Raw genomic sequence first — 13771 nt, 5'->3', positions numbered from 1 at the left:
TTTCTTTGCACTACCTCACCCTTCCCCCACTCCACTTTGTGCAAACAGAATCTCATGATGAGATGGAGAGTTTCATTACATAAAAGTTGTTGGGTGGGTTGATTAAGAAGTCAGAGGAAGCATAATCTGGAAAGGCTGACTTTCCTGTAAAAAAATCATAATCACATGTGATTCTGGCCTAGACTTTTCGACAACTGCAACTTGCCAGTCAAATCCCCTCCCCTCCAAAGGACATCTAAACCCCATAAGACAATCTGGGCACGTCCCAGTGGCTACATGGCTTGTGCAGTTCTGAAGACTTATCCGTTCTCTCCAATCCGAGCACGGATCATTTTGTTAAATACCGACTAGTATTTTGTCATCGGAGCGAAGAATTTCAGAAACGGTGTTAATATTTAATCACATTAGTACTGGTGTGTTTTATGGCGTGACAAAATAAAATATCATTACAAAAATGAGCTTTGCCTGGGGGGGGGCGGGTGGGAGGTGAAAGAAAGTGCTTGCTAGGGCTGGAACCTAGAGAAGGAACATTCAAAGGCTCGAGACACCACTGCTTCCTGGCTGATGGGACCGTGGGCCTGCGCTTAAGGAAAATCAGAATGTTTTACTTAAAAAATTTTTTAAGTCTGTTTTGAAGTGGCACACTTCACTCTGAATTTCAGCCAGGGGACTCGGGGGCCTGTTGAAGGCTCTGTGTACCTATTTATACAACATGTACAGATGGAACTGTGGGGTGTTATCATAATGAAAAGTTTAATCATCCTTATTTACTACCAGTAAGGGAGCAGAAATCGGATGCAGATACCTTATAAAGCCTTAACTAGCAGCCCCAAGGCTACAGAAGCTGCGAGTGACCTCAATTCGGGGCTTTATCTAGGAAACTGTCCTTCCCACATCACACAGTGGAAAACAAAAGAGGTCAAGTGGATGTCCCTGCCGAGGCTTCTCAGGCGGCCAGCCCCGCAACCCGGTGCCTGAAGGAAGTCCCCGTCCTCCCCTGGGCAGGGGAGGGCGTTCAGCTTACAGGGGAAATCAACCTTAAAGTGCCTAGCATCTGTCTCCAGAAACATATTTTCCCTCCTCTGACTGTGATAATGAAACAAACAAAACAAAACATCTCTTTAATGACATTTCTTCATTCGCAGCCTGCCATTTTTTTCCTGTAAAGGAAAATTAGTTGGACGGGGAAGGGAGTGGTGCCACACCTTAAAAAAAAAAAATCTCATTAAAACCACTCAATTCCTCTCCCCCTAAGTCTAAGGCCCTCCAAAAGACTCGCAGGCAAAGTGCTACTGGTTTTTCTTTATTAATTCTCTAAATCGGGTTTTTTTTTAAACTTTTCTCACCCCATTTTGCCCAATATGTTCTTAATTACTGGGGGGATGGGAGCAGGGGGAGGGGGAGGGGCAGCCAGGCCAAGCCAGGTAAGAGTGACAGGGGCTGGGATTTGTGCTAACCAGCTATTGATCGCGGGACCGAGATGTGTACAAGAAAATAAAAGAGAAGGGGGGCCGAGCAAGCAGGATGCTGTGTCCAACTCCATTTTCAAAAGGAGGGGGGCGGCGAGGAGAAGAAGTGGAGGGTCCCAAACTAACCAATTTATGGCCTTGCCTGGGAGAAGCCTGGAGAATGCTGATGCTGGCCGCAGCGTCTGCTGTGCATGCTAAACACGCGGCTTCAAATGAGAGAGCCGCGTCCCGGGCTGGGCAGTGGGCGAACAAAGAGAAAAGCAGTGCGGACGCATTCATGAATTAGAAAACCCAAGCGGTTGAGCTACTCGGGACGGGGGCGCCGCGGAGAAAGCCCCGAGTTCTGAGCCACCCAAGTCCTGCCGGCTGCGCCTCCCCTCCTCCTCCTCCTCCCTCCGCCCACCCCCATCCCATTCTCCCAAGACCTACGCTCACCTCAAACCCAGAGTCAAGAGATGGCAGGATGTGGGGAGGAGAAAAACCAAGTCAGAGGAAAAGAACTCTAGGAGAGGGCAAGAATCCGGAGACGGATTTTTTACAACACAAGGTTAAATCGCCAGCCACTGGCTCCATGGTAATATTCCGCCTGGTGAAACCAAGGGGCTTCAACTAGGGTTGAAAAGAAAAAGGTAGGAATGGAAAAAAAAAAATGATGCTACCTAATTTTAAGAAGCCATTATCTGTGGGGATTTAAAAAAAAAAAAAGGCCCCAATAAAATAAAGTGGATATCTACTGCAGCCCTGTCATCTTTAGGTTAAAAAAACTGTTATGACTTGAACTGCCATGGCGGTCCATTTCCTAACCCCTATCCCACCACCTTAAAGGCCTCTAGGCCTGGCAGGGAGGGAGTGCTCAGAATGCAAACGAGAGCAGGGACCGGACATCTGTCACCAAAGCCAGGCGAGATATTGACAAACGCGGGTCCTTTGTGTCTTAAGAATATATATCCATATCCCCATACACAAATGATGCCCTGGCTGAGTGGTCTGGTCTCTGCCAAGCAGACTCCACCCCAACCCCAGCCCCCCCACCAAATGTCAAGGAGATGCACCCTGAAAAGGCAGCCTGTCTCTTACCAGCCCCACAGGTCTCCAGTTTTTCAATGAAACTCTAATAGTTAAGAAGAGACAAAACAGCTATTCATTAGGAACAAATGTCAAATTAGGCGTTGCCTCTGCGTGATGCTGCCTGCCGACACCAGAGCTGGTAACTTTCTTTTCTCAAGATGCTGGCACACCAAAGGGAACTCAAGCTGGAGGTTGGCTGACTAGGAGAAGATGCAGAGGCATTAACACAACTTCCCAGGTGTCCTGCCAGGAAGGAGGGGGGGACACAACTCCTAAAAAGTGGAACCCGCCTGAATGTTGAGGATGAGGAAGGGTCTAGTGTGAAAGGAAAGGGACTTGGTCCTCTGAGCAACCAGCAACTCAGCTAAAACTTGAGGAGGGGGGACTCTACAATAATCCCCAAAGGACTGCCATCTGGGTTCTTATCACCCTGCGGAACTAGAATCTACCTGGCAGCCCTGTGCTCTCCTAACCTCTAGGGACCTCCTTCTTTTATGAAGCCTTCAAGGCCTGGGAGGCTGAGGCCTGCAATGGGGTGGGCGGGTCTCCAGGGGTCAGAAGGGGACAGGGAAAGAGTGCATATACCTTCTTTGCTGTTGGGGTTCTGGGGTTTGGCCTTCTCCCAGGGCGCCAGCGTCTTGTCGTCGTCCGAGCTGTCCACCAAGGCCTTGTCAGCAGGCATGTACCAGGTGGCGCTGTGCTCTGCCATCAGCGAGTCCAGGTCGATCGTGCTCATGGCGCTCTTGACGGCCTCAGAGCAGCAGCTGCCCAGCTCGCTGTCGCCATTCTGCGCGCCAGAGGCCCCGACGGCACACTCCCCCTTCTTGCCACCCTTGAGCCCCAGGGGCTGGTCCTCGGAGATGCTGAACTGCTGCCTCTGCAGCTGGATCTGTGCCTGGAGGATCTCCAGGGGGTGGATCTCGTCGGGTGGCGGTGCACCGCTGCTGCTGGTCGGGGTCCGGACCTGCTCCAGGCCCGGCGTGCCCGGATGGCCCGCGCCGCCGCCGCCGCCATAGCTGTCAGGGGTCGAGGTAGAGGTAGACAAGATGCCCAGGCCAAGCGGGGGTGCCTTCGGTCCGTGTTCCCCGGCGACCACCCCACGGGGAGGGAGTTTGGGCGAGCCTGTCACCAGAGGGCTCCTACTCGCTTTGGCCAGGGCCGGGGGGTTGTCGGAGCTGGAAGACACCTCGTCCTCGTTCGGGTAGCTCGTGCTGACTTCGTCCGAGGCGAACTCGCCCACGTGCGGGGAGCTACCGTCCGACTTGGCCCCGCCGTCCAGGGACGCCATGAGGTCCGGCTGGTCCCCCAGGAGCAACTCGGCCCCCTTCCCCCACGATGGCGATGTGAGCGCTTTCTCATGAGGCGTCGGCGCCCCGCGCGCATCGCCGGCGGAGCTTCCCCCGACGGCTGCGCCTGGCGCCTGCTGCTGCCCTGGGCTCACCCCAGGCGCGCCCCCGCTGTCCGGCGCTGCCGAGTACTTGTCGAAGAAGGTCCCGGGGCTCACGTGACCACTGTCCCTTTTTCTGCGACCCCGTCCCCGGCCGCCGCCCCCGGGGACCGGCTTGCCGTCGTTCCCCGTCGTTGATTCCAGGGTGTAGTTTGGGGAGAGGCTGGTGCCGTCCCCCTGGGCGGGCGGGTTGGGCGGCCCCGAGGCTTTGGAGCTGCTGCTGGTCCCCGACGGGCCTCCGGGCCCTGGAGCCCCAGGAGCAGTCCCTCCGGGGAAGTAATCCGAGCCCGGGTTGCCGGCCACAGTCGCGCCTTCGGTCTCGTTCTGGCTCAATTTCCTCTTGCCCTCGGGCGGGTTCTTCTTGTTGAAGGTCACGTTGAGGTTGGGGGCCCCGAGGCTGGCAATCATGTTCTGGCAGGCGGTGGAGAGCGCAGCCAGGCAGCTCTGGCCGAACAGGTTGTCCTTGGAGCTGGGCTTGTTGAAGGAGCCCAGTGAGAGCGCGCCCAGCTTACTGGCCGAGGCCCGCTGGCTCGGTTGGAAATCAGGCTGCGGCGGGTAGGCGCCCCCGCCGCCGCCGCCGCCGCCCGTGCTGCCGCCGCCCCCACCCGTGCTCGGGGGCGAGTTCACGCCTGGGCCGCTGTGCGGCGTGGCCTGCCGATTTGCCGCGCCGAACGGGAAACCAGGCTGGCCCGCGAGCGCGGGCGCGGTGAAATCCGGCGGCGGGGGCCGGCGCTCGGAGGGAGCGCTGGGCAGCCCCACCCCAGCCCCGGGCGACTGCAGTTGGCCCAGGCTGGCCAGGCTGCCCCCGAACTGCAGGCCAGGGGAGGGCAGCGCGGGCACGTGGCCCTCTCCGGGCATCCTCAGCGGCTCCTGCAGAGGGCCCCGGAAGAGCACCCCTGAGCCGCCCGGCGGAGGGGGCGGTGCCAGCCCGGGGTCGTGAGGGCCGCAGTCAGCGGGCAGGCCCGAGCCGCCCATCCTGCGGGGCAGCAGGTCACCTGGCGGTGGATGCGGCCCTGGGAACCACGCGCTCTCCTGCGCCAAGTGCGGCGCCTGCTGCTCGAAGGTGCCCAGTCGCCCCGCGCCCGCGCCGCCGCTTTCACGCTCAAAGTTCGGCTGGGCCAAGCCGCCCACCGGGCCGCCGTGCACCAAACTGCCCTGGCCCACGTCCCCGGGGTGGCCTAGCTGAGCCAGACTGGGCTGGCGCAGCCGCTGCTGCTGATTCCGCGACGCCATCTGCTTAATCATGAGGGCCGCGTTTTGGCGCTGCTGCTGCTGCTGCTGCTGCTGTTGCTGCTGCTGCTGCTGCTGCAGGGACTGGTGGTCCGGGGCCGGATGCTGCAGGGGTGGCCCCGAGGGGAAGCTGTCGGGCACAGGCGGCGTGAACTCGCCGGGCAGGCCCGAATAGGCGGAGGGCGAGAGGTGGTTGTCCAGAGCGCCGTTGTGCATGCTGCCGTTCCACGAAGCGCAGCGGTCCACGCCCGCGCTGCCCGGGAAGTCAAAGCGCGGCCTCTTGGCCACATTCATGTAGGGGGGTGCGTCGAAATGCTGCAGGCGCTGGTTGGGCGCCTGCTGCGGAGGGGGGTGCTGCATGTTAAACACAGGCTCGGAATAAGGGTGCATGCTCCGGTTCTCCAGCCGGTGGATGGGGTACTCGAACTGCGCGTGTTGGCTGGGCAGCATGGGGCCCCCGTCCTGCAGGCCGCCGCTGGGCGTGCCCGCCTCGCCCTGCTGGGGCCGCGGGAGCGCAGGCGGGCACGAATTTTGTCGGACCAGAAGCCCAGGCGGCGGCGGCTGCGCCTGCGGCTGCGGGGGCTGCTGCGGGGGCTGCTGCTGAGGGGGCGGCGGGGCCTGCTGAGGAGGCTGCATTAACGGGTGCCTGGAGCCCACTCCAGGCTCCAGACCCACGGGCATCTTGCGGGCCCCGCCGAACCTCTCGAAGAACACGCCGTGCTGCTGCTGCTGCTGCTGCTGCTGCTGCTGCTGCTGTTGCTGGGCGTGCATTTTGGACAAGCCCACCATGCCTGCAGCTCTGGGCATGGACGAGGCACCGGGGAAAGAGCCCCCGGGAACCTGGCGACCAGCCGCATAATGAGGCAGCTGCCCCTCGGAATCGGAGGGCGAAAACATGTCGAAATGTCCTGAGGGCGCGTCGCCCGGGTAATTGTATTCCAGCGAGTCGACGGCTCCTTGGTTCGCCACCCTCCGGGGCTCCAGACTGTGGGAATCGGAGCCGCTGGAGGCGGGTAGGCCGTGGAAGGAGGCGGCTCGGTTAGGGCTCTGGTCCAGCGGCAAGCATGGGGCAGGCACGGCGTGGCCCGAGGCGCCCGAACTGTGGAAGTCCGGAAGGTTCCCGGGTCGCTGCGGGCCGAAGCTCTCAGGCCCCTGGCTCTCTGCCATGTGATCGTAACCCTCTGCGAAGGGCGGCTGGCTGCCCAGGCCGCCGCCGGCGCCGCCGTAGCCGAGCAAGCGACCCCCGTGCAGGCACGAGGCCCCTGGGTCCGGGCCGCCGAAGTTGCCCCCGAAGTGGGAGTGATGCTGGTGGGGGTGATGGCCTCCTGGGTGGCCGTGGTGCGGCTGCTGGCCTCCAAAGAATCCGTGTACTGGCTGCGCCTGCAGCCCCCCCGCGTGCAACTCCGAGTGGCCGCGCGCGTGGAAGCCGTAAGGCTCCATGTTCATGCCCAAGATCGGGGGCTCGCCCAGCGCGCTCATGGCAGGGTCCACCGGACCAGGGGGTCCCCCGGCGTGGAAAGCCGGGGCCTTAAAGTGGGCGTTCATGCTTAGTCCGGCCTCGTTAAAGTTCCTCTCGCCCTGGCCAGCGTTCCTGCTGTTGATCTGGGGCTCGAATTGGTCCAGCCCAAACATACTTGGCGGGGGGCGGGGGGATCAATAGGGCATGACAGCCTGCTCTCCGCGGCGCGCCTCCGGCCAGCTACTCGTTCCGGCCCTGGGTTGGACGCTCCGGGACGCTCAGCACGGCGGGGGCGCAGCGCGCACCGCCACCTCGCCTGGCGTGTGGAGGCTGGGGGCTCTCTGCTCCTCTCCCGAAGCTCTGGCTCTGCCCCACGCGGGCCTCTCACATCTTGCGGCGCCGCGGGGCCTCCAGGAGCCGTGTTGGGGGGCCCATGCCCCGGGGGCTTGGCACAGCCGCGGGTGGGTTTGCGGAGAGGGGACGGAGCTGCGGACGAGTGGAGACAAAAAGTTAAGTGGGGGAAAGGAGGCGGGAAGAGGGAGGGAGAGCAGAGCGATCACCTTCTTAAGTCCGATCGGATCGGGTGGGGAGCCCCAGGACGCCGCCGGAAGCCTCCCGGAGTCCGTGGCGGAGCCGCTAAAGGGCCGGGCAGGGAGACCCTTCAAAGCGGTGGCTGGCGCCGGGGCACGGATAGAGCGGTCCCTCCCCCCTCCCCCCGGAGTCCCCGCGCTCCGCAACCCAAGCCTCCTCCAAGCACGATCCGGTCGCACAGTCCCCGTCGGCCCCGAGCAAGCGGCTACTGCTTCTTCAGCGGGTCGGAGGACTGGAGGCTCCGCTCGGCATCACCGGTGCCCGCCCCCGAGCCGAGGGCTCAGCGCAGCTGGGGAGGCGGCGGGCGCCCGGGGTTGGAGCGGAGGGTTGGGGGAAGGCGCGGCTCCCCTGCTCCGCGGCGGGTGCGCTGCACCCCGGCGCGCCGCTTCGCGGCCACGTCCGCTGCCTGCCGCTTCTGTCCTCCGCTGTTCGGTCTCTGAGTTCGCGGAGGTCTCCGCGCCCCGTTCCAGGCGCGGACGGGCAGCGAGACGAGGGGTTGGCTGGCTCCAAGGTTCAGGTTCCCTGCCTCCGCGCCGAGGTGCTTCGCGAGTCCCCCTCGGACCTGGGGAGGGGGGCGTACGCGGGTTGGGGGGCCACGCTGGGCAAGCAGGCTAAGGCGGTCCGGCTGTGCTCTCGGAGCCCGGATTGGGGGGGCGGGGGCACCTCTGGGGGGTCCGCGCACCCCTCTCCTGGCTGGCGGGGGGGCTCTGCTTGGGGCGTTCCGAGGGTCTCGGCTCCCCTCTCTGTGTCTGCGTCTCGCCCAACGCCGGGAGAAGCAGCAACAAGTTTTGCATTTCAGCAATCAATTTCAGCCATTACATTTGCACCAATCAGCGCAGCCCGAGCTCCGGGTCCGGGGCGGGGCTCGCTCTTAAGGTGGTCCTGGGTGCTGGCTGCTGAGGCCCCCGCCACGAACCCGCACTCCGCCAGCTCCTGGGTCCCTCGCGCCGGTGTCGCCTCGGGGTCCGGCGCCAGTGCGCTGGGGGCGCGCCCTGGCCTCCTGGCGCGGCGGGCTGGAGAGGGTGCTGGCGGAGAATGGCGGGAGCTGGCTTTGTTCACCCCTTTACTTACACAGTTCCCAACTCCCCACCCCCAACTGAAGCGAGGCCTGCGGGGTGGGCAGGGGGCGGGGAGGTGGGCGGTAAGCGGTGCGGGGCGCGCAGACAATGGGGTCGCCAGGCAAAGCTCCCGGACTCGCCACGGAAAGTCTCTAAGTGACGGCTGCGCTTCAGCTCTGGGGCGAACCCTCGGCTCTCCGCCGCTGTCTGCTTACTAGTGGCGCCCAAGTTAGCTGGCCCTCAGATTTTCCTGGAGGTGAAAGCAGACAGGGAACCCCGAAGTTAGGGTTCTCCTCGAACGACCCGGGCGTTTGCTCGCTTCTCCCTCACTAGGGCGCGCACAATTGTTCCCTATCCCCACTGTCTGGGGTTCCCGGTTCTCAGTCGCTGGCTTCCGCCAGGAGGAGCCATGACCACTCGGCCACTTTATTGGGGGCACATCAGATGAGACCAGCGCCAGACCGGCGAGGCAGCTGGGAACCCGGAGAAGACCCTCGCGCCAAGGACGCACGCGCGGACCGAGCACCCTACTCCGAGCATCCCGGCCAAGGCCCAGACCCTCTGCGGGCGCAAGGTTGGCCTCCTTAAGAGATCAATTAAACTGAAGAGGCCAAGGAACGGAATTGGGTTGTGATACTAAAATCAATAGGAGTAATTTAATATCTGCCCTGCTCTTTATGAAATATTTATCCCAATAATCTTAGTTAAAATGTTTAGATCTTCCTGATCCCTACTGAGGCTGAAATCTATCTTGCAATTAGAAGTTGGGAGTTGGAGGTGATGGAGGGTAGAGGAGGTGTTTATTCTGTGTGCCTGCGTGTGTGTGTGTGTGTGTGTGTGTGTGTGTGTGTTTTCCTCCCTAAAGTGTGTGTAGGGGAGGAAGGGGGAGAAGGTCTTTCGTTTTCCTTGCCATAAAATAGCACGAGGCGATTTTGCTACCAGACCAGTGTTCTTAGGAGAAGGGGAGAAAAAAAGAACTTTTTTGAAGTGCCCTGGTATTGCTATTTGATCTAAATAAAATTAAGCATGGTGTATAAAAATGCCTTTTCCCCCCACAAAAGAAAGTGTTTATCGCCCGAGTCTGTCTAGCGTTTGCTAAATTGCCCATGAAATCTGAAATGAAATAAACGTTATAATAAAACCAACCCCTGAGCCCTTTTTATTTAAAAACCTCAGATTAAGCACTCCACTATTGCGGGCGGGAGTTAAAAAGTTACCACGTCGTGCACGCGGATTCATTGCTCCCTGAGGTCGCTGCTGGGAAGGCAGAGGCTGGGGTGTTCCAGAATCAAAATGCCAGGAAAATGGGCTCAACTGAGGTCAAGGGGAGGCAGGAAGCAGAGTCTGGAGGGACTCCCGAAAAAAATAACACCCCTGCCCCAAACAAGAATTAAAAAAAAAAAAAAACAATAAAAACCTGCAACTTTAAAACTCAGAGAGCGGGAGCCAGCTCAGATCTAAGGCCCTTCCTGGGACCTCTCTGGTGTGAACGTCTACAGATATTTTTTCTGTTTGAAATTAAAAATGAAAATTACCCCCACCAAAAATGGGGTCCATAAATAAGCATCAGGAAGAAGTATTTGTACAGGGCGGTGGAGTTTTAAAAGGATTTTTCTGCAGGATCAGGTTGTTGGTCTGTGATTAAATATTGATTTTGTGTAATTAGTTTTCATGTGAACTATCCTCTTGCTGATAGCTCAGAGGTTTCAGAACTAGAAAAGAAATGGAATTGGACATGGAAATTATTACTTAGCAAAGTGACAGGGAAGTGAGGGCTGGAGAAAAGACGGGGGCTTGGCTGATTTCGGCACAAAGAAATAAAGAGCCTGGGTAGGCCTCCAGTGAGCCCACCCTCCCAGGGCCCCAGGCCAGAGCATGGGCAACCTTCTGGGCAGGAAGGGGACCAGTAGGGGGGATGGTTTCCAAGAGGAGGCCCCTGTGTGGGCAAAGGCTTGTGAGAAGCCCATGACACCTGGTCACATACCTGCTCCAGAGCAGTCCGTTCTGGGTTCTGGGTGTCTCGGGAGGCACCGATGTGAGGAAACTTCTGTCTCCATGTGTGTCTGGAGGAAACGGAAAGTTGGGACCTGCCTGGAGCCCTGGATGGGCCAGGGCAGTGGGAAGAACGGCTCGCAGACCTGCAGTCTGGGGAGACCCCCGTTGGGGGGTGCCCTCGGCTGAGGCATGACTTCACACGGGGCTGGGTGGGGGTCCCCTGAACACCTGGGCAGGTTTCCTGTGGAATAATTCTGTGTGCTCCAGGGAGGGGGGTGTGGGAGTATTTTTCTGGGGCTGTTTCCAAAAGTTAAGTCTACAAGGTGTGTGAGTGTCTGAAAGGAGAGTGTGTTTGGGCCCGGCCTTGTTTCTGCTCAGGATGTGTGTCTGGGTCACCTTTCCCTAACACGACGAATGTTGTGTGGGTGTGTAGCGTGTGCCTGCCTTTGGGTCTCCGCCTGTGTGGGGGTGGCAGGGCATCTGCCTGTGTTTGTGGACTTGCCTGTGTATGCGTGCATTCCTGTGTCTCTGGGTGTGTCCCTGGGGGAGGTGCGCTGTCTGTCCCCCTACCCCTGTGTGTATGCCTGAGTTTGAACCTACGTGTGTGCGCGACTGCCTCACACCACGTGTGTCTGTTTTCTCTGCGAGTGTGAGGGTGTGTGCCACTGCCTGTGCCCATCTGTGCCCGTGGATGCCCCGGTGTGTGTGCCTCCACGGCATGGGCGCCCCTGCATATGCCTGTGTGTGCACTCCGCCTGCCAGGGCCTGCGGTTTCTTTGGAACAGACACATTGCCCCCTAGCGCTCAGACGAATTCAGAGTCCCTGCCGCCGGCACAGAGCTTGGAGCAGCAGCAGCCGCAGGGTCCCATCCTAGGGCCTTTCTCCTCCTCATCTTCTTCCTCCAGCAGCACCCCCCCAACCCAGGGGCACTGAGAGTCCTGGCTCCAGTCTGAGGGGGCCTCCTAGGCGGAGGAGGGAGGAGACACAGCTGGACTGGAGCCCCAGAGCTGAAGAGGGATGCTTGGAGCTGGTGACAAGCAGGGAGCTGCCTGGAGTGGCTCCCCAGAACCCTCCCCGCTGGGGCCTGAGAGCCTGGCATCCCTGAACCAGCCGGCCAGCTCCAGTCCAAAAGGAGACCTCCACTAGTGAACCCCTCACTCCACAAAACAACCGGCACTCAACACCCCTCACTCTGCAGACACACAGCCTGCACGCGGCCCACCAGGCCCCCACACCAACACAGGCACGCACACTCCACACACCTCCGTCGTAGACGTGTCTGCCACGTGGCTACCGGGTGTTGAAGGCCCCCTCTGTGTCGGGCTTGTCCTTCACATCCAGGGGCCCATTGCATCCCTGCAGCGACCCAACCCCACAAGGTCAGGACTCGGAGCTCATTTGACAGATGAGGACGTGGAGCCTCAGACGGGTCAAGTGACTTTCTCAAAGTCCGAGAACGGGGAGCTGGGACTGCCATCCAATCCGCCTGACCCTGAGGCCTGGGTCTTCACCACAGCCTGCTCTGCCTGAAGGTGATGGTCCAGGAAACGCACTGACTAGCACAGTGCAGGGAACATGTAAATGCCAAGAAATGGTAGCCACCTTTATCGTGACCGCCACTACGATTATTATTAATATTATTGTGGTTATGATTAGTACGCTTCTCTGTGTGTCTTTCCATCACACAAACGTGAGAAACTAGCACACACACACCGATATCCTCAGCCTTCTGCCCCCTCACCCCCATGCCCTTCAGAGCTTGGAAACTCACTGGAATCGCAGCAGAGCTAGTCCCTCCCGCAGGCTCTGCAGAGTCCCCGAAGAGGCCTGGAGGGGGACTGACACACCCTAGGGTACAGGGGCCACAGAATGACTCCCTTTCACGAGTCAGTGGAGAAAGGGGTGAGCTTTGGCATTATGGACCCAGATTCCAATCTTGTCTTCACACTTAGGAGCTGGGCGACCTTAGACAAAATACTTCCCCGCTCTGAGCCAGTCCACACAGAGCATAAGGATTAGAGACGACATTTAAAAAGAGGCACAGAGCGTGGCAGATGGCAGGACTTCATTAGCTGGTAGCCTCTCTTATGACTATTATGATCATTGTTATTTCTTCCGGGTTTGGATCCAGGGAGGTGGAGAACAGAACAGTGACAACCAGCCTCGCCCCACCACCAGTCCTTGAGAGAAAGGATGTCTGCCCTAGTTGGTCACCTCGACCTCCCTCACCCCACACCGTGCTAGTGCAAATAGGTACACACCCAGCATCTGTCCAAGGAGCACCCCAGGCTGAAGCCTCCAGGGGAGGCCCAGCTATGGCTGGCCTCTAGGAGCTGGCTAGAGGTTGGAAGGGACAAGACCCTCATGTATGTAGCCCAGGCTGCCGGTTGCTAAGTAACAGCATCCCCTCCCTCTCTCTATGCATGATGCCTGATATCTTTTGGAGTCTCTCCTCTCTGTGCATTGAATAAATACATATTGAGTGCCTACTCTGTGCCAGGGCTCAGGCTATGAACTCAGAAAAAAGTAGAAGATCCAGTCCAAGCCCTCAAAACAGATCAAAGGGAATCTAATATTCAATAAGAAAAGGACTACATTACACACTATAAGGGATAAAATAACTGTACTGAGAGAGAGGGATAATAGAGAAGTGCTCCCAGAAAGGGGTTTTGAAGGTAGAACAGGTGTTTAACAACCAGACTAGGGCTGAAAGACTTCCCAAGCTGAGGAATCAGGTTAGATGGGGTGTGGAAATGTTCGGACAGCACTCTTTAGAGTAAGACAAGAGAGGGGCAGGGTCTGTAGCTCTAGAGGTCTGCAGGACCCAGATCAGGAGGACCACAAAGGCAGATGGGGAAGTTTGGGTGTCGTTCTGGGGAGCCATGAAACGGTTTTAAGCAAAGCCAAGTGACACAGTCAGAGGCGAGTATAAAAAGGTCCTTGAAGACTTCAGGGTCTCCCCTTCCACTGCTTTTCAAGGTAGCCCCAGAAGCCGTCTTTACTGGTTTTCCTGGAAACAGGGCCTGGGAGAGAGAAAGTCCTGAGTTTGTCCCCAGCCAGCACAGAGCGAGGCAGGACTGGCTGGCTTGCCCACCTCCGGGCTGTTCGCACAGACGAGGGTCCCCTTCTGCCTCAGCGACCACAGATGCTGCTTCCAGGTAAGACGGAATTCCCACCTGTCGCTCCTCTGGGGGAGGCTGAGGGGCGTGGACAAGCCAGCTAGATGACACGCCACGCCCTGACCACGTGACCCTAGGCGAGACCGGGACTGGATCTTCAGTTTCTGGGTCTGTAATAATGCCTGTCTCCAAGGGTGTCAGGGAGGCCAAAGTGTGGGAAAGCACCCAGCCCACGCTATATAATATGTATATTATATATAATATGTAATATGCAATAGTATCATATTATCAGATATTATACTATTATATGGCTACCCTGTGAGGTGGGTTCTGC

The 13771-nt window shown here is 58.8% G+C and overlaps 1 protein-coding gene across 1 annotated transcript in view; it reads right to left on the bottom strand.

Moving 5' to 3' along the window:
• MN1 (MN1 proto-oncogene, transcriptional regulator) overlaps positions 1-7649 on the bottom strand; it is a 43798-nt gene extending 36149 nt beyond the window's left edge. Inside the window, exon 1 of the mRNA XM_004429843.3 lies at positions 3123-7649. Within this exon, the coding sequence (XP_004429900.1) occupies positions 3123-6846 (3724 nt within the window). The 5' untranslated portion in view covers positions 6847-7649. The remainder of the gene's footprint in view (positions 1-3122) is intronic.
• Between the last annotated feature and the right edge of the window lie 6122 nt (positions 7650-13771).

Source organism: Ceratotherium simum, chromosome 35 (genome assembly GCF_057802395.1).
Source record: "Ceratotherium simum simum isolate JZ-2026a chromosome 35, ASM5780239v1, whole genome shotgun sequence".
In the NCBI taxonomy this organism is placed as follows: domain Eukaryota; kingdom Metazoa; phylum Chordata; class Mammalia; order Perissodactyla; family Rhinocerotidae; genus Ceratotherium; species Ceratotherium simum.
This window is presented reverse-complemented; position numbering and strand designations above follow the sequence as displayed.